The sequence below is a fragment of the Ursus arctos genome, unplaced genomic scaffold, assembly GCF_023065955.2.
Source record: "Ursus arctos isolate Adak ecotype North America unplaced genomic scaffold, UrsArc2.0 scaffold_2, whole genome shotgun sequence".
Taxonomy (NCBI): domain Eukaryota; kingdom Metazoa; phylum Chordata; class Mammalia; order Carnivora; family Ursidae; genus Ursus; species Ursus arctos.
Window position 1 is genome coordinate 10,055,627 of NW_026622874.1, and position 27,001 is coordinate 10,082,627.

A 27,001-nucleotide genomic window follows, 5' to 3' on the forward strand; every position below is an offset into this window, starting at 1 on the left:
ATGTAGCCTTTTCAAACGGACTTCTTTCACTTAGTAGTATGAATGTAAGGGTTTTCCATGTCTTCTCATCTTTGAGAGCTCATTTCTTTTTAGTGTTGAATAGTATTCCATTGTCTGGGTGTGCCACGATTTATTTAACCATTCACCTATTAAAAAACATCTTGGCTGCTTCCAACTTTTGACAATTATGAATAAAGCTGCAGAAAACCTCTGTGTGGGTTTTGTATGGACATACATTTTTAACAGCTTTGGATAAATGCCAAGGGAAGTGACTGCTGGATCATACAGTAAGAGTATATTTAGTTTTTTTTTTTTTTAAAGATTGATCGATAGATTTATTTATTTATTTAGAGCACAAACACAAGCCACGGGGGGGTGGGGGGCAGAGGGAGAGGGAGAATCTTAAGCAGGCTCCCCGCTGAGCACAGAGCCCAGCGTCAACAAGAGGCTGGATCCCACGAAGCTGAGATCATGACCTGAGCCAAAACCAAGAGCCAGATGCTCAACTGACTGAGCCCCCCAACCCCCAGGTGCCCCTGCCCTGAATGCATTTTAAGTACTATCTTTACCCTGATTTTATCTCATCATTTTTGCTTTTATTTTTCCTTTGTTTTGATCCTCTTTGGGTTGTAGTGAGAGAACAACTCACAACCCCCAGGATCTACTCTGGGTCAGGAAGGTAGAGCTACCTACCTCGGTCCTTTCCCTCACCTCCCCAATTTGTACTGTGTGTCACGGGTGAAAGAAGCATTTTCTACTAGTAGTGTATTACCAGGGAATGTGGGAATTCACCCTGGAATGCAGATAGGTCATGGACCAACAGGAGAGCCAGAGAGCCCTTCTGGATCCTTCTGGATCCTTCTAGAGCAAAGTAACTCCGCATCGTCATGTCAACAGCTTATTTTCAGTCGCTGAGGGCAGAGTGCCTCCACAGAGAGAGTAATATGATGCTACATGAGTTTTTTTTCTCCCTCTGGCCCGAGGGCTGGACAAAAACAAATTGGGGCTTTGAGTCCTAGGGGGAAGTCCTTCTGTTTGCCAGAGGCGCTGAGGGCCCTTGGGATGAGCAGAGCGTGCGTGTCCATAGGGTCCCTCAGGAGGGAGAGGAGCAGTAGGGGCGCCTGGGGAGAAAGGACACCTTAGCTCTTTCCTTTTCTCTGGATCGTGACCCTTGAGTGGGTGGTGGTGCACAGAGCATCTTGCTTCCCTCTCCGGTGCGGCTGTCACAGGCCTGGCACAGTGCCCTTGGCCTTCCATGCGTGCTCTTCTCTCTGGGGCTAGGAGATAGCTGCGGGATTTGGGTTCTTGACTGTGTCCGGGAAGGCTGCTTTGGCATCAAGTTTGCCGATCCTCCCCAGGACTTCTTTTCCTATAGGTGCCACATGCCACGATTTATACACAAACATGATTTGCCTGATTGTTGCAGTCTGGGCCTGGAACAATTTTAATTAATGGGAAAATGGTCCTCAAAACAGTGATTAGACCTCTTCAGGTACAACAAGATAAAAGCCTGATAATTTGGATGGAGTACTCTTCTTAAACGTCTATTCTATGCACAGCAGCCAATGGGAAAGCCAGGCTCTCTCCCACCTGATCCAATGAGTAATTAAGAGAGGGCTTTTTCTTCCTACCTCTCCCCTCCCTCCCCCTCCCCACTAAAGCTTAACAGGTTGGTGGTATAATTTGGAGACTTTAAGGGGTGTCATGCTAGGAGCTTAGGCAAGAGCCAGGGCATCTTCTCTCCAGCTCCCCAGGCACTGCCCAGCTGGGTTTGAAACGCAGGCAAGTGAGAGGAGGAAGGAGGTGGTAGCAGGCGAGATAGGTGACGCTTCTCAGCCAAGTTTGAGAGGGGCCTATGGCCATGAGCGAGCTGGGCCCCCAGAACAGCGATGGCACTGTTTCTCGCCTCCTCAACGTGGTAGAAAGTGAGCTGCAGGCAGGGAGGGAAAAAGGCGACCCTACGGAGAAGCAACTCCAGATCATCTTGGAGGATGCCCCTCTCTGGCAGAGATTCAAGGAAGTCACTAACGAAATGATCGTGACCAAGAATGGCAGGTGAGTTTTTCTGCGGCCCTGCTTGGGCTGGGAGGGCTTGGTCGGGACGGTGAGCCCCCGGAATATCGGAGAGGCTGCCCTTCTTCACTCAGAGGCGGCGGGGGCTGATTAAAATGATCATGAGAAGGACAGTCTCACTCGGCTTTCCCCAGCCAACTGAATTAATTTCCCGAGATCAGCAGAGAAGTAGAGGATGGAGCCACTTGCGTGCATTCTCAACAGAGAAATTCATGTCCCCTAAGTGGGGACATGCCCTAGGAGTTTGGGAAATTAGTGCGGAGATAAGATTATTATTATTATTATTTTTTGAGTGACTGCCTATCTTGGAGCAGACCTGAGCTCCAACTCAGTTCAGATAAGGTGAAAGTCAACTTTATTTGGAAGCTGGATGTTTCCTCTTAGGTATAGCAAACTTGCCAGAAATTCTGGACTAGCTGAAGATCGGGAGCCAAAGGGCAGATTTAATCTCATTGCCGATCGCTACCTCTGCTTCCTGGTGTGTGTTTGTGGTGAGTGTTCATTTGAGATTGTGTATGTTTGTGATGACGTGAGAGCTGTGGCAGTAATAATACCATCGTGAAGGCGTAATACACTGCCTGAGAAAAGAGAAGAGACCTTCTTTTTTCTCACTGCAACAAATTAGAGATGAACAGAAACTGATCTCTGTTGGCATTTCCTGGAATCTGTTAAATCCAGCCCCACTAAATGGCTGTCAAGGTCATAGTGGGAGCTGTCACTTAGAAGAGGAAATGCAAACATTTGGAAAGAAAATCTCTCTGCTCCCAGCTTGGCCAGACTGGCTCCCCACATGCGGCTGATGTTCACAGATGCTTTGGTTCACAAGGTAAAAAAGCACAAAAGTCGGAAGGCATTTTCGGCATGGTTAGTTTCAGCAGGACTCCAAACGTGGCCCTTAGGAGAAATTCTGCTAATAGAGGAAAGTTGAGACTTCGGCAGGCTTTTGTCTCTGTGCAAAATGCTTCCTTTCCCGATCGATGTCTTGCTTTCCTATTTTTGAGTAAAATGTGCACTATGGGAAATGAACCATCGCTTGTCTCTCTGGGAGAATTATGAACTCCAGGGCCGTTGCATGGCATTAAAGTGCTTTGTAAGGGGAAGGTTTACCAGAAATAAGGGCATTTCAATAAACTGTGATCATTCATAGTAGAAGGAGTATTAAACTTGCTTGGAATCCCAACCAAACAAGCTTGATACTTTTATTTTCTGTCTCTAAATGGGTCCCCTACGTATTTCATATATAGGATTTGTTACTTTTAGTATTTGCAGTTGTCATGACCTCAGTTCCCACTCTTGATGTGTATTTGTACATTATTTTGGGTAGAAAGAAATAGAAACTACATTTTTAATTTCAAAGGATCACCCCAAATTTTTCTTTTCTTTTTTTTTTTTAATTTAAGATTTTATTCATTTATTTGACACAGAGAGAGACGGCCAGCGAGAGAGGGAACACAAGCAGGGGTGGTGGGAGAGGAAGAAGCAGGCTCCCAGCATAGGAGCCTGATGTGGGGCTCGATCCCAGAACGCCGGGATCACGCCCTGAGCTGAAGGCAGACGCTTACCGACTGAGCCACCCAGGCGCCCCCACCCCCAAATTTCTAATTGGATTTATTTTCTTTGCTTTCACAGCTGAATGATGATGCAATTGTAAAAGTTTTGTGATGTCCAGTGATAGGTGGAACTGACTGTTGATATTCCTTGTACTTAGTGGATAGCAGTCGTGCTAATATTTAGCCTCTCACTACCTATTTGGCTGTCAAAGGGGCCATCCATGAAAGTAAAGTAAGCACAATCACCAAGTAAAAATACAGTTCGTCTATTCCAATGAGGAATAAATAAAGTTTCTGAAACCATTTAAAATTCAATTTAATAATGTGATATATTGGCATGTACTTTTACAATTTGGGAAGAGCTTTCTCTTGACTGTGTTCTCCTATATGATTATTTTCTGCATATTTAAAATATAAAATTCTTCCCATGCTTAATGCCCTTTAATATGAAATATGTGAAAAATATTCTTTGTAGAAAAGTCTTGTTACAGCCAACTTGGTTATTCTTCTCTGCGGAGGTCCTGCTGCCGTTGCCCCTTCTCCAGTGAACTGAATCTTCTTTTAGGTTCTGTTATGATTTCTGGACCCCTTAGGGTCCAGATTTTGCCAGGAGGGAGACAGTTCCCTTTATACTTCAGATAAAGAAGGGCAGACGCATGTCTAAGAAATTGATGTGTTGATAAGGAATGAGCTTGGCCTGGAATTACTCTCAATCTTTTATTTTCACAGATTAAATCGTTTGCGACACCTTATTGTTCTTGATACAGAAAGATCTTGTTTCCTGTCCCGTCTTCTTCTCGTATCTGTCTATTCCTGTGTATCTCCTTTGTACCCACTGTCCTCTGCCCGCAGACCCATAGTGTCTCCTCCAAATGCTTCACCCCTGCCTTTCACACCAACTCCTGAGCCCGGGGCGCTTGCCCCCGCGGCCCTTCTCTGTGCAGAAGATGATTTCTCGTGTTTAACACTCAGCTCCAGCCCTTTTCATTCATATAACCTGCCAGCCCCTGTGGGCAGACTTCTGGATTTCTAGAAGCATCAGTGGGGGTAATCAGATTGTTCCTGTCCAATATAAGAGCCTGAACTCTAGGAAACAAACTGAGGGTTGCTGGAGGGCAGGGGGTGGGGCGAATGGGGTAACTGGGGGATGGGCATTAAGGCGGGCACTTGATGGAATGAGCACTGGGTGTTACAAGCAACTCAGAAATCACTAAACTCTACCTCTGAAACTAATAATACAGTATATGTTAATTAATTGATTTTACACAAAATTTTAAAAAGAGACATTTTGAAATAACATAGGATGGACGGTTGAAAGAATTCAGTCTCATTTTCAAACGGGAGACGCATTTGTATATATAAATAGGAGGCTTGCCTCTGACATAGATGAGAAGTAGTAAAGAGAGGATTTTCCTCTGGATGAGCCCCAGAAACTCGGATCCTGACCACCTTCGTTCCTCCCTCCGTCTCTCCTGCTTCCTTCTCTCTCCCTCCTTTTCTTTTTTTTTTTTTAAAAGTGGTACATATATTTACTTTATTTATTTATTTATTATTTTTTTAAAGATTTTATTTATTTATTTGACAGAGAGAGAGACAGCCAGCGAGAGAGGGAACACAAGCAGGGGGAGTGGGAGAGGAAGAAGCAGGCTCATAGCAGAGGAGCCTGATGTGGGGCTCGATCCCATAACGCCGGGATCACGCCCTGAGCCGAAGGCAGACGCTTAACCGCTGTGCCACCCAGGCGCCCCTCTCTCCCCCCTTTTCTTTCCCTGCTTTTTTCCTTCCCTCTTTTTAAATATAACTGTTAGTTTCCATACTTGGTTGTCTTTCAGATCTAACGACAGCAGTTACGATGCCTCCTTGAGCTCATTTGAATTCCCTGTAGTGTGTCCAGCTTGTGTCTTCTCTTTTCTCTCCATCCTTTGAGCGAGGAACTTTGACTTTAGGTTGGAGAAAAAAACTTATTTCAGCTTCTGAGGCAAATGCCTGAAATCCCTCACACCTCTTGTTTTCTGTACCAGAACATCTTCCCTTTAGGGGAAAATGCCGTATTTCATATGTATTTCCATGCAGTTGAATAATTTCGACCCCATTCTGATGAGATTTGCCTTGAACAGATGTTCAGAAATTGGAAGCATTTCGAATGTAACTGGTGCGCCCATTTGTTATCAAAAAATAAGCGTTGGGAATCATGAAGTTGAATTTGCCCGTGATTTAGGGCAGCGAGCTGACGCGAGGACCGTGCAAGAGGGGAGAAATGGAGGTTGTGCAAATGAATGTCCCTGCCCTGTAGCCCACAGACATTTTAGTCCCAGGTTTGCAATTACGATTCATGAGGATTTATGTGTTTGTGTAACCTGCCTCTCGCCAGGGTGTCTTGGCTCCCTGATACTGCTACTCACCTTCAGTACACACACACGCACGCACACACACACGCACGCACACACACGCACTCCAAATGCTCTGATGAGTATTTCATGAATAGTACAGTTCTGTGAGCAGACAGAGGAAGGTTTATACATGTGTGAGTGAATTTTACCTTTAACCATCTCTGCTCTTCCCCCACCTATAAAAGCTGCCTCCTTTCTTCCTGCAAACCTCACCCCTCCTAGCCTCCTTCAGCAGCACTGGCTCTCGAGATCGCCTGTTAGGAAAATAGAAGCTGAGAAACTGGCCTCCTGGCAAAGCGACAGGGAGCTCACGGGCAAAACCAAACCACCTGTGGTTCTTCGAGCGTGGTGGTTTCGGGGAGAGCTTACTCATCCCGCCACGGTGGCTCCCTGTTCCTTCTCCCTCTCTCGCTCTCTTTCCCTCTCTCTCTCTTTCCCTCTCCCTTCCCCCCACTCCTGAATTAGGGACCGATTTACATGTCTCCCAGCTCCTCTAAGATCTCTGGGGCTTCTCTGCGGTTGGCCAGACCTTGGAAAGAAAAGGAGGAAAAGTTAACTGGATTAGAAGTGCAGTTCATTCTGGAAAACAAAGCCTGGGCGTGTGTGCTGCTCGCAGGTAAATACTTAAGAGTATCCCCAGATAATGGGCCCTGGTCATTGTGGAGCGGAAGGGGACGTGGGGGTGAGGCACAGGAGCTGACCTTGGCCTAGAGTTAGGATGAGTTCCAGTCCCAGTTACAAGACTTGTGGCAAGGTCACTGACTTATTTATTCCTCGTTGGGATAATGTAGGTTAAAAACTACATAGCATCTCTTAGTTCATTCGTGTGGTGATAAAAGAATAAAAGTATTTTTTTAAAGTTTTTTTATTTGAGTATATTGACATAGTAACACAATTATTTTCAGGTGTAGGACATAGTGATTTCAGAAGTTTATACATTATGCTGTGCTCACCACAACTGCAGCTATGTCACAAAATAAAAATAATTATAACATTCTTGGCAGATGAAGTACTAAAGAGAATAAAGTGATAAACTATTATGTAACTTTTCACAAAGTTCCCCCCCCCCCTTTAAGTAGACTGCACACCCAGCATGGAGCCCAGTGCAGGGCCTGAACTCACAACCCTGAGATCAAGATCTGAGCTGAGATCAAAGGTCAGACTCTTAACCAACTGAGCCACCCAGCTCTCCCCATTCTGTAACTTTTCAGATGTGTCCTTCTAAAAGCCAGGGCACCGTGGCTTCTTTACTTTTTTTTTCTTTACTTTTTAAAAGTGCTTTATTGTGATCATTCACAGACCATGCAATTCACCCACCGAAAGTGTACAATTCTGTGGTTTCTGGTATATTCACAGGGTTATACGTATATTCCCACAAATAATTTTTTGAACATTTTCATTATCCCAAAAGAAATCCTGTATCTCCAGCCATCACCCCCCCTTCATCCCCCGTCCTACTCAGCCTTGGCAACCACTAATCTTCTTTCAATCTCTATGGATTGGCCTACTTTGGACATTTCCTATGAATGGAATCATACAATATGTGGTCCCTTGTAACTGGCTTCTTTCACTGAGCCTAATATCCTCAAGTTTCATCCGTGTTGTAGCATTTTTATTGCCAAATAATATTCCCTTACGTACATGGGCCCTATTTTGTTTATCCATTCATCGGTTGATGGGCATGTGGGCTGTGTCCACTTTTTTTGCTCTGATATTATCAATAATGCTGCTGTGAGCATTTGTGTACCAGTTTTTGTGTAAATGTGTGTGTTCACGTCTCTTGCACATGTGTCTAGGAACGGGATTGCTGGGTCGTATGGCAGCTCTGTCTGTAACTGATCGAGGAACCACCAGACTGTTTTCCAAAGCAGTTCTACCACGTTACATCGCCACCAGCCATGTACGAGGGGTCCGGTTTCTCTACATCCTCGTCAACACTTGGTATTGTCCCCTTTTTAATCCAGCCTTCCTAGTGAACGGGACGTGATTCCTCACTGCACTTTGGATTTGCATGTCTCTGGTGGCTGATGGTAGTGAGAGTCTTTCATGTGGTCATAGGTTCTTTAGAACATCAGCTGTAGCTCCTGGGCACAGCACGAAGGGAGAGAAGCCATTACGCATTCCCTTATTCTGGAATTAAAGGTCATGCTACGTTCTTTGTGAGACCTAGCATGATACTGTTAGGAGAGAGGGCAGAAATGAAAACTGGACCCCCCACCCTCATTTTGCCTTAGTCCACACTGGTCTTCTCTTTCCTCAGTAGTCCTCAAGGTCAGGCTTATTCGGACCCCAGGACCATTGTACTCGCTATTCCTTTTGTGTGTAGTTGCTTTCATAGAAGCCATTTCTGGTGTTTGTAAGACTCATTTCTTCTCCTTTTGGGTCTTAGCTTACTGTCCGCCTGGACCTACTAAGATGCATCTAGAGTAGTTTCTCACTCTTAATTTCACTAGGTGACATCACCCACTTTGTTCCTTCATAGCACTCTTGCAATTTAAAATTATCTTCTACATTTAAAAAGAAACCTGTTTATATTTTTTGTTGCCCGATCTCTGTGTTTCAATGTAAGCTTCGTGAACAAGACCCTGGGTCCGTGTCTTTTTACCAGTGAACCCCCACCTAGGACAGTCCCTGCCATAGAGCAGCACTCAAAAATCATTCTTTCGATGAGTGAATAAACCTCTAATTAGATAGTTAGATTTCGGTAAACATCGAGGGGACTTTTCCCTTCTTTGTGACCCATATTTATTTTCTAGAAAAATCAAAAAGGAGAGACACTGTGTTGTACACCTGAAACGAATGTAACGTTGTGTGTCAACTATACTTCAATTTAAAGAGAGAGAGAGAGAAGGTGTGGTGAGTGTAATAAAAGAGAAGGCAGTGGGGCAGGGTCAGAGGAGCAGACTCACTTCCTGAACCCCAGTCTCCTCATCTGTGAAATGGGCATAATAACATTTGCTTCCATGGGGCAAAATAAGACTTACGTGAGATGTACATACGTTAAGTCCCGGGTGCAGAGTAAAATTCAGTATTTAGCAATTGCCATTTGAAAACCTGTCTTTCATTAAATCATCTCTTCAATCTTAAGGCAGAATTACAGGAAACCCTCATATTTCACACCCTGAAGATAACAGCCATGCCATATGCTTGAGAGGCTGTTTAGTGTATGGAGAGGATATGTTATATGAGCTTTCTTTTCTTTTTTTACTTTCACATGTACTACATATCCTTACTGAGAAAACTTTCCGTACTTTTTAACTTTATATGTGAAATGACAATTGCACATTTCCTTCCTGTGTTTTCTTAAAACAAAACAAAACAAAACAAAACAAAACAAAACAAAACAAAACAAAACAAAACAACTTAAGCATTTCAGGAAAAGCAATGGGCCAGAAATCAGACCATCTCTCTGTGTACCTCATAGAAACAAGCCTGGCTCCTGGCTGTCACAGTGACCCAGTGTGGCCCCTGGGATCATTTCTGAGGTCCACTTTGGTGATTCTTTGCAAATGCCATTTGTGCTTCTCAGGGCGCCTCTGCTTTCTATACGTGGCCAATATTATTAAAATAATTGAAAACGTTGAAATATGTTGTGGAAGGGCATAGTTCGTCTGATACGAAGAGAAAAGAACAGATGAAATCCTTCTGTTGAAGAAAAAGCAAAAGAATATGCAAGTGGATGAATTTCGATGTCATAGGTCGTGCCCGAGGGGAGGACCATCATTTTCCTTTACACGGAAGTATCATCATGTCATTAAGGGACAGGAGTGACGGGCTGAGTCACACAGCGCTCAGGCAGGACCTGGACTTGAGATGCGCTACCTGATGCAGGTTTTCCCCTAGGAGTCTCATTTAATTCAAATACTTGTCCTAACCTCCTATTTAGGTTTTCTCTCCTTGAGCCCGCCAGGACCGAGGGAGGGGAGAGACAGCTCTGCTGGGAGCCGAGGGAGGGAGGGAGCCCTCAGCATTTCCCATGCATAATCCCAAGGCCAGGGTCTCCTTTTGGTTTTTGTTTTTGTTTTTTAAAGATTTTATTTATTTTTGAGAGAGAGAGAGAGAAAGAACGAGCTGGGGGGAGGAGCAGAGGGAGAAGCAGACTCGTCGCTGAGCAGGGAGCCCGATGCGGGACTCGATCCCAGGACCCTGGGATCATGACCGGAGCTGAAGGCAGACACCCAACCGACTGAGCCACCCAGCTGCCCCAAGGCCACAGTCTCCTTATAAATGACTGTGATCCCAGCTGGAGAATAAAAGCTGAGGTGGTGTAAGTTATTAATTTGCTCTGTTTTTGAAAAATAATTCGTATGCCATCAAATTCACCCTTCGTCAGTATACAATTCAGTAGATTTGAGAATAGTCCCAAAGTTGTGCAACCATTATCACCATCTAATTCCAGAACATTTTCATCACCCCTAGAAAGAAACCCAAAGCCATTAGCAGTCACTCCCCTTTCTGTCTAGAGAGAAAAGTGGAGGGAAGTGGTACCTGTCAGCCAGGTAGGAGGGAGGTGAAGCTGATGTCCTTTGTGTTTCGAATTTCCAAAGTCACTGCCCCCAGGTAGGATTCTGGAACAGAAGGAGAGCAGGGCCAGCTGAAGGGCTGGGATGTGATGACGGGATAGCCAACACTTGCAAAGTCGTCATGAGGTGGCAGGCATTGGAATAAGCACTTTGAAGAAGAAACTCCTGCAGTTCTTGCCACAGCTCAGTGACGCGGGGTGAGCGAGACCCTGAAGTTGGCCTGGAAAGCAGCTTCAGGAAGGGCGGGAGATGGAGCCCGACCTTCACTCCAATCACTCTTCTGTCTGGCCTCTCAGAGGGACTGTTGACTCCTTGCTAAGGGCCGGAGCAGAGACACGGACCAGAGACACGGGCCAGGCTCTGTATTCTGCACAAAGAGATGGGAAGTGGTCTCTGAGGCAGGGCATTTAGAAAAGGGGACTGTGGGGCTGCGGGCAAAAACCGAACCCCTCCATGCATCCTCAGCGGGAGGACTAGGTTGGAGGAGGAGCCAGGAAAGGAAGTATCAGTGAGGTGGGCTGAGCCAAGGGAAAAGGAGTCCCATCTATGTCCGGATTGCTCAGGACGCCCACATAATGTCAGCTCAGGAGACTGGAAACCTGTGTGGCTGGAGCCCATCTCTAGGTCTGTCCCTTGTCATCTGTCTGTCAGTTCCTTCATTTTCCATACGTATCAATTCCCTTCTACCTCCTCTCAATGCTGGGCACCTGTGTCCATAGTAGGATGTCCTTGGTGACCCTCCCGATCTTCCCGTGTGCCCCTCCCTGCTTTCAACACCCCGTTCCTGGCATCTTCGGACCCCTCCTCTCAACAGGCAGCCAGTCCATCCCAGCTTCTCCCTCATTCTTCTCCCGCCCCATTCTCCTCCCAGCCTCATCAGAGCACCAGTCCTCTGACTCCCCTTACCCTCCCTCCCTTGCACCTCTCCTGAGTTATTTTCTCAGGAGGTGCTCTATACCAGCACATCTTAAGCTTTAATGTTCCTGTGACTCACCTGGGGATTTGGGAAAAGCACAGCTTCTGATTAAGTAGGTCTAGACTGAGGTCTGACGTTCTGCATTTCTGATGACCTTCCAGCCGATCCCGATGCTGCTGGTTCAGGGGCCTCTTTGAGCAGCACGTGTCTAGACTCTGGATGGTCCGCTTCTCCATTTGGGGATTCAGATTTTAAAAGAGGTATTGACAAATAAGGCAGTATCTGGGGCAGTCAGGTGGTGTGTGTGTGGGGGGGATTGTCTGGAAACCAGGTCTCTTAAGGATAATTGGGAGCAACTTAGTACATTTGGTGAAGGAAAAACAAACCAGAGGGAACGAGAAGCCAGATGAAGGGCCTCTGCAAATATGTGAGAGCGAACTTGCTGGTACTGTCCTGGGGGACGGCAGAAGGACCAAGGAATCCAGATCGGTGCGTCTTGGGCACAAATTCCCACAAAATACTCAGTTCAAGGATGGTTCCACAGTCATATCAGTTCAGTGCATGCACAGTCCCTATCTTCGCAGGGGTTTATACTGCACATCTGTATATTAAAGGCTCTGAGAAGTCATGCAGGGAAGGAACTGGTCTAACTCTATAGAGCCAAGCATTCCCTCACTTCCTTTACCACGGAACCACGTTTTCACTGTTCCTGCTATTACTATCATTCAGAACTGGTGTTTTTTGTGAAAGGGGGAAGGACTGGTTTGTGGCATTAGAATGTGGCATCTGATGGATACACTTTGGGCTTTAGGATCCTCTGTCAAATGACTACATCGGTGGTTTTCAGACTTTAAAATGGAGCATGATGATTTAAAGTAAAAACCCCGATATAAAGTGCATTTGCAAAAAGAGGCTCTGTGGGAATGGGGGCTGCTGCCCTGGGCATTCTCTGCACCCCCGAGGCTCTCCAAGGCAGGTCTCCTCCAGAGATGGCTGACGAGGCGCCAGGTGCCCTGCATCCTAACATCCCTCCTGGGACCCCGTTTCTGCCTTTTCTTTTAGACGGATGTTCCCCGTCCTCAAGATTAGTGTCACGGGTCTGGACCCCAACGCCATGTACTCCCTCCTGCTGGACTTCGTCCCCACGGACAGTCACCGCTGGAAGTACGTCAATGGGGAATGGGTGCCCGCAGGCAAGCCAGAGGTCTCCAGCCACAGCTGCGTCTACATCCACCCGGACTCCCCCAACTTTGGGGCGCACTGGATGAAAGCGCCCATCTCCTTCAGCAAAGTGAAACTGACCAACAAGCTCAATGGAGGTGGGCAGGTACGATCAGGTCGCCCGGCCACCCGGCCGCCCCACAGCGCCAATCAAGAAATATCAAGGGTGCATTTAGGTAATTAGAGGGGTCCTCACCGGCCTCTTCTCCCACGGAAGCCAATTATTCCCTGGAGTCCAAATGTGAACAGGAATAAACAGCTCTTAATTGATGCTTTCAGTTTTTAATGGACTTCCTGATGTTAAGAGAGTGAGAGAGTGCAGTAGTTTACTTAATCATCAAGGGCCCTTTCATAGTTCTGTCTTGTGTGTGATGCTTTTTACCCAGCCCCGGGAGGGGATGTTGGTGGGTACCCGGGTTCTGTTGTTCCCTCTCCTCTTTTTTGGTGTAAGTGGCATGTTGGCAATAGACACATACCTTAATAAAAAGCTGTTCCTAAATGAAATAATTACTGCCTCCACTGGGGCATTATGATAATTGTCAATAGAATATTGAAGCGGCTTTGGGTTTTCAGAAAAACAAACAAACCTTAAATAAGGAAGGTTTTATTTAAGGTCTCCAATTAGAGTAAACAAGAATTCGGGGCTTTTTCGTCTTTTGTTTTCTCTTGGAAGGATTGCGAATACTGGTGTGCTGTGTAGGGCTGTGATTCATGTTAGAAAATGTGGACGGTGCGGGGGGGGCAGCGCCGTGGCTGGGGGAGAGGCTTGCCGTCCCCGCTGTTTCGTGTTGTGAGCCTCTCAGCCCTGGGTCTTCGTGCCTCGTCTGACCCCGGTGCCCAGCCTACGGGGACCCGGGAGCTCACGCTTCACCAGGAGAGGGTGAGCCACCTGAGTCCTGGCCGTGTTCAGAAGGTTCCAGTTCTTCATTAAAGCAGGAAATTGAAGAGTAAACCGTTCTTGCCTCCCCCTTTTCACAACGTAAGACTTTCAGTACACCTCCATGTGAGTCACAGGGGACGTGGCGTGACCGGCAGGTGTCGGGTGTCATCACGCTTCAGGTAGTCGCTTTTTACCTTTTTACCTTCAGGAGTCGGCATGCAGCCATGCTGGTATTTTGAGATCTCAGGGTTCCTCCTATGAAGAAAAACAGTATGTCTTAATGGACCAAAATCCACATTGTTCTGAAAATAGGGAGAGAGAGAGAGAGAGAGGAAAAAAAAAAAAAAGGACGGCAGGATTTGGGCTGAGAATGGACACTCCTTAGAATAACTTTCTGGCAAGCCTGGCATAAGCTCTGATGTTAGGCTCCCTGGAAGCTTCCGGAAAACTGGCCCCCCTTCAGTTTGCAGACGAGGGAATGGTGTGGTGGCCCTGACCGGGCTGGGCGCTGGCTCGTTGTCACCTGTGCCGCCGTGGGCTCTGTAAGGCTTCTCTTTCTCTCCTTCTCCGCTTTCACAGATAATGTTGAATTCTCTGCATAAATATGAACCCCAGGTTCACATAGTGCGCGTTGGAGGTGCCCATCGAATGGTGATGAACTGCTCCTTCCCCGAAACCCAGTTCATAGCTGTGACGGCCTATCAGAACGAGGAGGTAAGCGTGTGCGGGGCGCGTGTGCAAGTGTCCCCTGGAAGGGGGACTTTCTCAGTGGGAGGATGGGACCATGTGTGCACAAAAGGTGGGTTTTCCAGGATCTCAGAGATCTCGGCAGAGATGAAGTTAAGCAGTGAGGTAGCCCTCTCCACTCCCTCTTGCTTGTTTGCCCACAGCCTGCCAGTGCTTCCTCTCCGGGCACGATGTTTGGGTCCATTTACACACTCGAGAGCTTCCCAGGTCTGCTCGTCATCAGAAGTGCTGGGGGAGGGCTGGATTCTTCCTGACTAAACTTACAAAAAAAATTTTTTTTCAAAGTAATACATGTTTATTAAAGAAACCCCCACATAATAAATAAATAATACAGTAGTATGTTCAGTGAAAATGAAAAAGAAAAGGTAAAAACGATCTCTTTCTCACCTGCCGCTTTTTTTTTTTTAAAGATTTTATTTATTTATTCGACAGGATAGAGACAGCCAGCGAGAGAGGGAACACAAGCAGGGGGAGTGGGAGAGGGAGAAGCAGGCTCCCAGCGGAGGAGCCTGATGTGGGGCTCGATCCCATAATGCCGGGATCACGCCCTGAGCCGAAGACAGACGCTTAACCGCTGTGCCACCCAGGCGCCCCTCTCTCCTGCCTTTTCAATCCCACTCCGCAAGAACACTACAAATAATAGCTTCAAGTGTGTTTTCTCCCCACACATATTCTCTATCTATATAAATATCTATGAGAATATGGACTGCCTCACAGGAATTGGCTCATGTTGTATACATTAGTCTGCAGATTTCTCTTTTTTCAGGCACATCTCTTTTTCTGAAGTGCCTGCAGAGGCTATCCCGTATTTCAGGCAATCAGCTCCCCACCGATGAACATTAGGTTTTTTATAGTCATTTTATTTGCTATTATAAATAATGGTGCAAAGAATATTCCAGAACATCCACATCCACTGTTGTTCGCTTGCATGGGTGGACACCTGGTAATGGCATGCTCTGTCAAGGAGAGCGCGGGTTCAGAATCCTGAGATATCATCAAATTGCCTCGCTCCCAGAGCATACTCGGCTCAGTCCCCGCCTCTTCCCGAAGGTGCTGATTATCAGCCTTTTGCAGCTTTGATAATCTGATGGGTAAACAAACAAACACCCCCCCCTCAAAAAAACCCCAGAACCAAAGAACCCAGAAGGTATCTCATTGCTGCTTTCATCTGCATTTCTTTATTTGGAAGCTTTTAAAGAATTTGGGCTCCCTCCCAGCCAGCTGAGTCCGAATCTCCAGGGATGGTCCCTAGAGTCCGTAGTTTCTCAAGTCTCCCGGAAGGATTCTGATGAGCCTCCGGGCTTGGAAATACCACCTTTGTGCCTACAGGTAAAATTGAGCTGTTGATTGAACTCGCCTCACAGATGTGCAGAGAAAATATAATTATTTTTCTACAAGTAGCCTGGCCTCTTGCCTGAGCCCCTCTAGCAGGCCGGTGGGAACAGAGGTTAACTATTTGATCATTTCAACAGATCCTGTCTTTGTAGGCGGAAACGTGCCGTGTTGAAGATGGCTTGCCCTCTCCTGCTTCTCTTCCTCCGATGCAGTCTGGGTCTTTGAGGGGAGGGTGTGGCTCTTGCAACTCCAGAGAGTGTGTGTTTGCATGTGTTGGGGGGTGTTGGGGACTATGTGCTAGCTGCCTGATGCCATATTTCAGCCTTGATAATGCCCCATGGGAATCAAGCCCAGGAAAACCCAGCCTCAGAGCCTCCCCCTGCTGCCAGTGCTTTCCTGCCGAGTTGACAGTTGACGTTGCTGCACCCTGAGAGGGGAGCGGGCCTGTGGGTAGATGCTGGTCTCACTAGGCACCGTGACCCCTCCAGGTTTAGACCAGGAGAAAGACCCGGACATGCCCAGCAGACGCTATGGCTCTCCTCCCTCTTCTGATTTCCTCCCCGTTCCCGGGTCAGAAAGAGTGGTGCTTTTATTTAACTTTTCTTCTTCTACCAGGCCCTTGCAGAAATTCACATTCCTTTCAGTGCTTTCTTAGTGAGCAAAGATTTGGTGACTCTGACTGTCTGCTGGGAACACCGTGATGGGCATCCCAGATGTGTGTGCGCCCTCAAGCCCGTACATCCCATGGGAAGAGCCCATAAGCAAATCTACATCATACGTGTGTATGATGTCTGGTGGTTCTGAAGGCCGTGGGGCGCAGTGACAGCGGGTGGGAGTGATAAACTGTGTTTCTGTAATCTGAGTCCCCGAGGAAGTGATCGCTTCAACTGAGGCAGTGATGCTGGACGGTGCTCTCTGGGAGACGTGGATTCACACCTGCCTCCCTCTGACTTGTTCCCGGTGACTAGAAGAGTAACTGATGTGAGGGGGGTGTTCAATATGTTTTTTTTTTTTTTTAAAACGGGTGAATAAATAAAAGAAGGAATGCTAGGTTTAGCACTTCGGGCTTTGCATATTTCTAATGCTTTGCCCTTTCTTTGCTCACGTCACACTGCGTTTTCCATTTTCACCACGGGCCACAACACAACGTTTTTTGTCAGACAGCGCACTGGTAATTTGGGGCAGAACTGAGCAAAGAAACACGGAGAGGGAGACCAAGAGAGGGGCATTATTCTGATTTTACAGAAATTCACAGGTGAAGATAAAGGGTTCGATCTGTTCATATACGTTCCGCTCTCACTAACTCTTCTTGTCTTTGTAAACGTAAGATCACAGCTCTCAAAATCAAGTACAACCCCTTCGCCAAAGCCTTCTTGGATGCCAAGGAGAGGTGAGTGGAGAAATTTCTGTAAAATCTTGCAAGCTGACTTCTGCATGTGTGAAATTAATGCTTATCTGGAAAGGAAGCTGCCTTACCTTTGATAGAAATAGGTTTGTAACGTTCAATTCCATAGTCAACAAAAATCAACAAAATTCAACAAACTGCTAATCATCTGTCCCTCGGAACAGGGCTCCAGGAGAACCGCTAACTGGCAATGTTTGGTCAGCTCTGTGTTACTACCGATTCTTAAAAGTAACACAAGCACGTATAAAAAAGTAATTAAGTGATTTAGATTTTTAATAATTCACTCTGCCCTTCCTCCAGTGCTCTCTGAGTAGTATGGTTTCAAGCATTCTTTTTTAACGACATGTAGCCCAGGAGAGGGAGCGATGCATATGCCTGGTTCATAAAGGTGAGAGCTTCCTATCTTTCAGGTCTGAGAGAAGGCCGTTCCGAGACTTCTGGGGATCGCTTCTGGCCTTTTGGCTAAGATCACATGTAGTATCTGTTCTTACCCGTTCAGAGACTTCCGGGATGGTGAATGGTAGTGCTGCCACTTGAGGCTGCATCTTCATGTTTTTCCTTTCCATTCTAGGGGAGAAAAGAACATTGGTACTTAACTGACTTCCATTGACAGACTTTGTCTGTCCTGTTCATATTTGATTTAATTGAATTTCAGATAACTAAAAGCCTAAGGAAAATCTCATGTGTGGGATGAACAGGACTTTGAGTAGGTCTCCTGACTCCTGACTCGGAGTCCTGGCTTTGCCATTTCCTGGCTGTTTGATCTTACAGGAGTCACGTCGCCTGTCTGAGATCCACTTTTTACGTCTGCTAAGTGGGAATAGCAATTATTTTCCTCCCAGGATTGTTGGGGGATCTGGCATATCACAGATGCGCTTGTGCCCCGAAGTCCGACACAGATCCTAGCTGCTGTTACTGCTTGAATTTCGTCAGGCAGGAGCGATGACCACAAACCAGTGAGATCAGACTAAGTAGGGGTAGCTGTAAATATGGCAAATTGGAGACGCATTAAGTTGCAATTCAAAGAGGAATTGCACATTAGATAAAGTACCCTGGGTGAAGAAAGGGGGAAAGATTTGCGATAAAAGGCGTTTGATTTTCTTATTCCAAGAGATTTATTGCTACCCAAGGAGAATTTGGGGTAGATTTTCCTCTGGACTTGTATGATATGCTGGACAGCCATGGCACACTTTCGCTGTCTTTCAGGAATCACCTTAAAGACGTTCCAGAAGCTGTCTCCGAGAGCCAGCATGTGGCCTACTCTCACTGTGAGTTGGGCAAACACTGGGTGGGATGCGCCTGGGGGGCACTGGGAGCCGTCTCCCACCACACCCAGACACTACCTGTCCGAGTGCTCATGGCCCATTCCAGGGCTCCTCTCAAGACTCAACAGACAAGACTCAAGACAAGTGTATGCCCTTTCCAGAATTCCCAGAGAGAACCAGTGTTCCTGAGGGGCTGGACCGAATCGCAGGTGGGAGATAGGAACGGGAGTGATGGATTTCTCAGACGGGCGTTTTCATGTCCCAGAGGCTAAGGACTATCTCAAGTGCATTCTGGGAGTATCTCCTACCTCTCCACTCTCCACTCTTGTCAGCCCGGCCTGGGTCGCCCCTGCTCTTAGCATTTGCTCACTTTTGAATTGGTTCCCACCACGATGCTTCGGGTAGGCTGTGGCCTTGCACGTGGGGAGGAGTCTGGGTGGCGGACTGGACAGCCACAGGGTGAGTTGAGTCATACGTTGCTGGGGACTCTGCAGGTGCTGGGTGTCCTTAACAGGGCACCGGCCTCCTCATGTCTGGATGGCAGGGGGGACCCCATGAGGGAGGAAGTCCCCGAGAGCTGCAGCAGAAACCCAGGCCAGTGGTGTCAGGGCGGAAAGTTAACCCTGGTGCCGGAGAAACTTCCATGAGGATCGTCGTGGTTCGCCCGGGTGCTCTCTGCCGTTGCCCCAGCTCCGGGGCTCTCTCCTCGCTCCTTCCGCTCAGCCTTTGCGCACGTTCCACTGCGGGGCCGCAGCGTAGCACAGGAAGGGAGCAGCGCTCGGGAAATCACTTTTTGAAGTGAGCTGGAAAAACGAGCCTTTTGCAACAGTCCTGGCCCCGGGTGCAGAACTGCATCTTTATTAAGCTCACGCGTTGCAGTCTTCTCAGCGAACTTCTTTGGGCGTGTCTGTTACTTGGGGTGAGGCAAGTACACAGGAGCCTGGTTCCCGGCGACCCCGTGCCTGGCTCGGCCCACTGGACACCTGCATCGAGAAGACTGTCTTTCTTTCCTTTCCAATTTGGATGCTTTTTCTTTCTTTCTCTTATCTTGTCTGTCTTTTTCATTCAAAACCAAATTTCTGTGAAGTGTTTTATAGCCTTCCAGAATGTTCTGCAAGATTCTTGCGTCAGGGTGTGCTAGCCAGCTCCCCTGTTTTTGCTTCCAGAATCCTCTGTGGGGTGGTGAGGGGAGCCACTGTGGCTCCTCTTGCTGGGAGTAAGAACTGCAGACCCCTTCCCACTGGGGAGAAAGAGACTCAGCTCCCGTGTAGGCCCACGACACATACCCTGGTAGCTGCAGCTGACACATCTAAGATCCCCTTCTCTGACTTTAATTTAACTCAAGTAAGTCAGAAGCAACTTAACCTTTGCATTTCTGTAACTTATTCATTCAAATGGTCTTTTATATAGCTCTGTCCCAGCGTTCCTCAGGAGGCCTTCCAAACTTTGAAAGGAACTGCCATCCTTGTCCTAAGCAGCCCGCCTAGCCGCTACCGTGGAAGGGGAGCGGCAGCGGGGGCGGCCTCCCTCTCTCCCGGGCAGACATTCAGTGTCGCTCACACAGAGACGTGGTACTCGAAGTGTCTGGAGACCTGACTTCGGGTGTGGAAGTTCAGGGTCGGTCCCCGTGTCTTCCTCTTGTCTCTTCCAGTGGGAGGCTGGGTCTTTTCCAATCCGGATGGAGTGTGTGCAGCAGGAAACGCCAGTTACCAGTATGCTACCCCCTTGCCTCTGTCTGCTCCCCACACCCACCATGGCTGTGAGCACTACCCTGGCCTCCGAGGGCACCGGCAGGCTCCCTACCCTTCGGCCTACATGCATAGAAACCATTCTCCCTCAGGTGTGTGGTTTTGCTAATTAAGCCCTTGGGGGTGTGGGTCTGCGGGGGTGGTGGGGGTGCAGAGAAATGGTAAACAGCCAGTGGTAAAAAGAAGTATCGAAAGATGGCATTCCTTGCATCTAATATATGTCATAGTTTGTATATTATTATTTTCATGTTTTATTTTATATACTAATAGTTGATGGTGTAATTATGATGTAATTATTATGACATGTAATTATTATGACATTATTCGTGTTTTATACTGGTTTCCTAAGACAGTCTTCTGGGTTCTAATGGGCGTGAAGGCCTTCTCCCAGGGCGCTGGTGTAGTCAGCGTTTCGAGCTGTGTCTCTAAAAGCCAAGCTGGGGGGGCTCTGGAATCCTCAGCTCACTGCCATCCCGTGGCTCTTTTCTATGCTCGTATCCCATGGCTTCATCCAGGGGATCCTGGGCCCAGTATTGGTGAGCTTTTAGGAAGATCTCTGGGAAGCTGGGTGACTGTACAGGCAGACCTCTGTTTGGTTCAGTTGGAGGCACGCAAAGCGAGCCTTGGTGACGTTTGCAGTCCACTTCGGTTTTGAGTTGAGGCCAGCGGTCGTGCGCTTTCTTCCCCATCGACTGCTGCCTAGCCTGCCTTGGCCTCGCAGAAGCCAGACCTCGGCTGCTGGCTAGATGTGCAGGGAGGGAGGAAGGGAGAAGGGAAGCCAAGGGTTGACGTCTCATTCAATGACTCAGGCAACAGCTGTTCATGGAGGGCTGTCTATGCGCTGGGATCTGTCTGTGAACAGACTAGAAAATTACCCTACCCGACAGAGATTCTAGTCTCACGTGGGGACATCAACTCTAAATGAAAGGAAGAAGTAAGATTCGTGGCGTGGGAAGTGGAGGAGGGTGTTCAGATCCCACCCTTCAGGACACCCCGAGCTCTGTGTGCAGAGGGCTTTCCTGGTCACCAGCTGCCTGTCTGTGTCCCTTCACATGCTGCTCCCAGCAGCCTTGAAAGCTGCCTCCAGGAAGGAATGAAAGGAAACGTAATGATATAGGAAAGTGGGCAGCGTTCTCACTCTGCCTCTTGGTTCTTCCCTGCGGTCAGCACATAAAACACAGCTTCTGAGCACCTGCGAGGCGCCAGACCCCCTTCTAGACGGTGGGGATAGGAGCGTGAGGAAGGTACAGTTTCTTCCCTGAAGGAGCTCCGGGCTCCATGAATGCATAAAGAACGAATCATAACAGTGTCGTGAGCTCTCGTGTGGTCCTCGGACCTGTGGCATCACCGGGGAACTTGTTAGAAACATAGACTCTCGGGTTCTCCTTCTGAAAGAGCCCACATTTTAACAAGGTCCCTGGGTGATTCTCAGGCACGTTACAGTTAGAGAAACATTCTGTGAAACACACAAGCCAGGGTGCTGTGGGAATGAAGGGAAAAGAGCAGCGAGAGCTACTCAGAGGGGTGAACGTTTCAGTTGAGATTTGCAGGATGAGGAGAAGGGGACAGAGGTGGGAGTGGGTGGGAGTGAGGGTGGATGGCAAGGGATGCAGGAGAGGCGAAGGGCACTCCAGGAAGAGCGGTGTGAGCAAGGGCGTAGCGGGGAGAGGACCTGGGGCGTCTGGGGGATGCATTTGGAGTGGAGGGTAGCGGGAGAGGTGGAAGACGAGCTGAGGCTGAAGGAGTTGCAGGTGCTCCATCTTGAGGGGCGGTGACTTGGCCAGCCAGGTGTATACACCGGAATCTTCTTCCTCGTTCTCCTCTTTCTCCCTCCTTCCTCTTTCTCATATAGACATGATTTATGCAAATGGAGATTCTAAGACATAGAAGACACTATTCTTGAGCTGTTTCAATTGACCTGGGGTTGCTGAGAAGAATAAGGGGCCGGTCCTCAGAAATCTCATCTGGGGCACCGGCGGGCCCTTCGGCTTGTGTTGAGGGGGTGCTGACTTGGTCCGTTCTTATAGCGGAGTGAGTGTGGTAGTGTGAGTCAGACAGATCTGTGTCGCAAAGGGCAGATCGTCCCACGTCTCCGAGCCTCGTCTATAAGGTGGAGAGGACAGGTTGTTGTTGTGACGATTAAAATAGGAACGGCATGTGGCATACGGTTGACATTCAGTGTATCTGAGAGCCTCCGTCTTTTCTGTTCCCCTCAGAAAGTACTAACAAGCTATTGGCAAAAGTAGCACAAACCATGGGTATATGTTGCCGTAAAGTAATACCATTGGCCACCATCTTTATACGTTCTACGTGCTCCATCAACTGAACTGTTGTTATTTTTCCAAAGTGAATTTGATAGAAAGCTCCAGCAATAACCTGCAAGTTTTCTCCGGAGCTGACAGCTGGACTTCCTTGTCCTCCACACCCCACACCAGCATCCTGTCCGTACCCCACACCAGCGGGCCAATCAACCCAGGGCCTAGGTAAGACCAACACCAGCAACTTGCTCATCGGTGGTCTTGGGGGTTGACATGAGCACTGGAGGAGACTCAAGTTCATTCTTCTTCCTAAGGTGGCTTGGTCCAAGCCGTTGTCCTGACTCTTAAGCCACTAGGAAGTGAAGGTGACAACGGGATGGACTTTTCTTTCCCAGAGAGAGGGGAGGGGAAGCACTTGCCCAGCCGTATGCTCTTTCTTTAGTAGCTTGGTATTCTATTTTTAAAAGGGAAAAGACATTGTGGCCTGGAATCGTTTGTCCTGAACCAGTCAGAAATATTGTAAACTGTCGCGGTAGCAGGTGGACACTGACTGTAGGAGGATTGAAGGAAAAATGTAAATAGACACTGAGAATTCAAGATGCTGGATTGTCTGTGTTCTCATAAGCCACCCGTTCTAACAGGGGGACAGACTGTGGGTGCCTGGCCCAGAACCCACGTAATAGAGCAGAGTGTAGCCTCTAGGACCCACGGCATAACTTGCTCACCAGAGCCCTGCATTTCGTTCTGACTTCTGGAAATGAGTGTGGGGGAGAGGACAGGAAGGGACCTTGGAGTTTGATGGACGTGGGCTTTAGTCCCGGTTCTATCTCTTATTGACTTTGTGCCATCAGGCGTTTTTCTTGGCTTCACTGAGCTCCCGCTTTCTAATCGCTAAAATGGAAATGGTAGGGGCTACTCTGTAGGTTGCGGTGAGCCCAGAAGGAGAAAATGCGTTAACATGCTTTGTGAGCAGTAACATTCTGTATAAATGTCAGCTGTTGCGTTCAACATAGGCACGCAGAATTTTGAGAAAGTCTTAAAAGGGATTCGGAGTTAAAAGGTGGGTCTTGGGAGATGTCCAACGACTTGTGATTTGCCGGTCTAGACAACGTTCGGAGAACATTGCATTTTGGTCTGCAGCAGGGCTGCTCACGCTTAAATGTGTGTTAGAATCATCTGGGATGTTGTTAAAATGCACAATCTGATGAACAGGTCTGGGTTGGAGCCTGCGATTCTGCCTTTTAACAAGCTCATGGGTGTTGCTGTGCGCTTGACCTTGGTGGTTCTGATGCTGATGCTGCCGTGGCGGTCCGGGACTCGCGCCGTGCTGCCCCGTGCAGCCGCCACCGGCCGCCGGTGGCCACTGAACCCTCTAAGTGCAGCGGGTCCCAGTGCAGGTCCCAGTGCTGTAAGTGAAACACACCCGCGAGCGTGAAGACGCAGCAGGAAACAGAGAATAAGAATCTCAGCTTTTTTTTTTTTTTTTTTTTTTTTTTACCTCGGATGCATGTTGAAATGAATATCTTTGGTTCCACAGAATATGATTAACAATAAGTTTCGTTTCTCTAGTCCTCTCTTTCTCTTCTTTTCTTTTGTTTTCTTTTTTAAATACGTGGCTACTAGAAAACTCAGGCTTGTGGTTGTGGCTCACACTTTGTGTCCATCAGACAGGGCTCAAGTGCATTCTGTAAGGGAAAAGCATGGATTCGGGTTGTGGTAGGAAGGGAGAAAGCGAGTCCTTGAAGATATTAAATAGTCATGTGGCAGGGTCTGTCCTAGATACTTTATAGAGGTCGTTTATAGCATCAAACACATCCACAAGGCTGGCATTAAAATTCTCATTTTACCATTGGAGACACTAAAGCTCAGAGGCATTCAAAACGTCCTGAAGGTCACGCAGTAAGAGGTGTAACTGGTGCGTGGTGTTCCCACTGGCCCGGGAGGCATGCGGAAGGGGCCCGGCCCTGAGCGATGCTGTGGAAGCGTCTCTTCTGGAGATCAGGCCCCAGATCTCAGCAAGCCGAGCTGCCTAACACCCAAACCAATGACAAGCAAGCACCCAAAGCCTGGGCTTCTGCGGTTCCCTCTGGCCCAGTGAGTCCGTAGTCTCTGGACTACGGCAGAGAGCACAGGTGGCATTGTTCCCTCTCTTTCCCTCGGTAGCGTGTTTAACCCACTACTGACTCCGTAAAGATTTTGCTAGAGAATAGCAAACACTCCCGGGACTGGCGCCATGCAGTGAGCCTGTTCTCACACAGTGCAGTCTCAGGCGATGTGGAGACTCTGAGATGTCAGGACATAGGCACGACCGAAGGCTTAGAGCATTGGCATTTATCCCACCTGTTCCAACAGCAGGTGTCTTTGTCTATGTTCAGGTGCAAAAATTGCTGCCCATTACGATCCACTGGAAAGCTTTTAAAAGTCCTGATCCCCGGAGTGCCTGGGTGGCTCAGTCTCCGGCTCAGCCTTGGGCTCAGGTCATGATCTTAGGGTCCTGGGATCAAGTCCCATATCCAGCTCCCTGCTCAGTGGAGAGCCTGCTTCTCCCTCTCCCTCTGCCACTCCCCTCCTGCTTGTTGTCTCTCTTTCTATCTCAAATGAATAAAATAAAGTCTTAAAAAAAAATATCCTGATCCCTGGGCTGCATGCCAGACTGGTTGACTCGGGATCCATAGCGGCAGGACCCAGGCATTAGTATTATTCCGGAACTTGCTAAGCGGTTCCAATGTGCAGCCAGGTTTGTGAGGCAGGGCTTTAGAGTAAGGGAAGGAGGAGATGGTCTAGCTCCCCAGCCTTTCTGCGGGGCCCGGAGCTGGAAGAGTTAATGCTAACCACCACCCTTCGGTGCGTGTCCTGTGCTAAGCATCATCGGCTCATCTTCTTCCTCAGTCGTCGCAACAGCGTCTGTAATGTGTGCATAATTATCACCCCACATCTTGAAGACAAGGAAGCCGAGACTCAGAGGTGCACGTTGGACCAAGGTCAGGGAGGCAGGAAGCGGTAGAGCCAGGAGGCAAACCCGGGGGTTCGGACACCTGCGTGTCCCGGTTGCTACGCCGCATCAGCTCTCTTGCCAGTGAGAGGCGTCCCTCGCAGGCCACGCCGTGCAGATCCCCGCCTTTGGCTCTCCTGCTCAGCCACTCAGGCTGCAGGGCAGGCTTCCCCAAATGAATGCCGTGTTCAAATCACACTCGCCAGGGGCAGGGCCAAGTGTGGAAATGCAGTTCAGGACACCTCATCATAAGCATTTCACGGCTTGCCTCGGCTTCTCCACAGAAACGGGAATATTCTGGGTCAGAGCTAGAAAGAAAGCTGTGGCTAGGCACCCTCTTGCGAGACCTGGGCCCCCTTGCGCTGTGTACGTGTCGGGCAGCTGGCCGGCCTCTCTGGCAGTGTCGTCAAGCGTTCTGTGTCTCTGTCTCTGCAGCCCCTACCCGTGCCTGTGGACCATCAGCAACAGTGGCGGGGGCCCGGCCGGGCCCGGCCCAGACGTGCACGCCAGCTCCCCGGGGGCATTTCTTCTGGGGAGCCCAGCTGTGACTTCGCCCCTCTCTGCCCAGGCACCCACTTCGGCGGGAGTGGAGGTTCTGGGGGAGCCCTCGCTGACCAGCATCGCCGTGTCCACCTGGACAGCGGTGGCCTCACATCCCTTCTCGGGCTGGGGTGGCCCGGGTGGGGGAGGGCGCCATTCTCCTCCCTCACTGGATAGTTAGGCAGGATCCCAGGGAAGGTGTCAGCGGAGAACCTTCTCTGTATAGAGCATTTAGAAACCCCACCTACTGACTCTAGTGACTTTGACTGCAGGGTCTCCCCACCTAGTGACCTGGACGGTGAGGTGGGTAACGGGAGGGGGTTTAGTTTGCTGATGCTCCCTGATTTCTTTTCGCCCTTCCCTTTTTCTCTGCAGCTCATCGGTGACATGCTTAGGTAACCAGGGTTCATGGAGTAACTTCTTTGATCCTGCCCCTTACTTTCAGATGATTCTAGAAGGCCCCACTTCCTGTTCTGTGGAGGTGGTGCAAAGCTGTTAAGTGACCTCCGAGTTGGCCTGACTAAGGCTTCCTAGCCTTGTGCAGCCCTGGAGAGTATCTGTGGCCACAGGGCTCCTGCTTTGAGACCACGAGAGGGTGTAAGTCCCCAGAGTAAAGTTTTCAAACATAGAGCTAATCATGTATTACAGCAATGTGCCTGGTATTGAGGAAATGAGATCATGTCCTTCCCTCGCTCCGAAACCTTCTATGGCTCACCATTGCCTACAGAATGAAGTCATACCTCCTGACTATAAGGACACCCCCCACCATCTAGCCTCAAACCACGTTTCCAGCTTCTGTTCCCTTTGTCATCAGTGTACTTTCCCACCTCTATGCTGTCCCTGTACCTGAAACACCCTTCTCTGTTTGGTCCCACCTGTGTGAGGCCTGCCTGTCCCCCTGGGACTGGCCAAAGCGCCACGGCCGCATCAAACACCTGACGCGTCAGCACACGTGACCTTGCCCGGCTGCCTGCCGTCCCACAGGTATTGCCTCTGTTATCGAGCTTGCCCCATTCTGCCTGGTGTTCTTGTTACCTGTGAGTGTGTTTGTCTCCCACTAGACTGTGAGCCCCCTGAGGGTGAGGACCAGCCTTCTTGTCTTTGTACCCACAGCACCCGGCGCTGTGCCTTGTCTGTCGTCGGTGCCCAATAAACTGA

At 48.6% G+C, this 27,001-nt stretch overlaps 1 protein-coding gene and 1 pseudogene across 1 annotated transcript; both read left to right on the forward strand.

The window, feature by feature from the left end:
* The first annotated feature begins 387 nt into the window (after positions 1–387).
* On the forward strand, positions 388–27,001 carry TBX19 (T-box transcription factor 19). Its single transcript, XM_026509431.4, has 8 exons — positions 388–2,055; positions 12,515–12,779; positions 14,133–14,267; positions 16,964–17,025; positions 18,247–18,308; positions 19,957–20,145; positions 22,401–22,536; positions 25,739–27,001. Exons 1-8 carry the CDS (start codon positions 1,856–1,858, stop codon positions 26,022–26,024), a joined length of 1,335 nt encoding a protein of 444 aa, XP_026365216.2. The 5' UTR covers positions 388–1,855; the 3' UTR covers positions 26,025–27,001.
* On the forward strand, positions 17,484–17,631 carry LOC113263013 (U2 spliceosomal RNA; annotated as a pseudogene).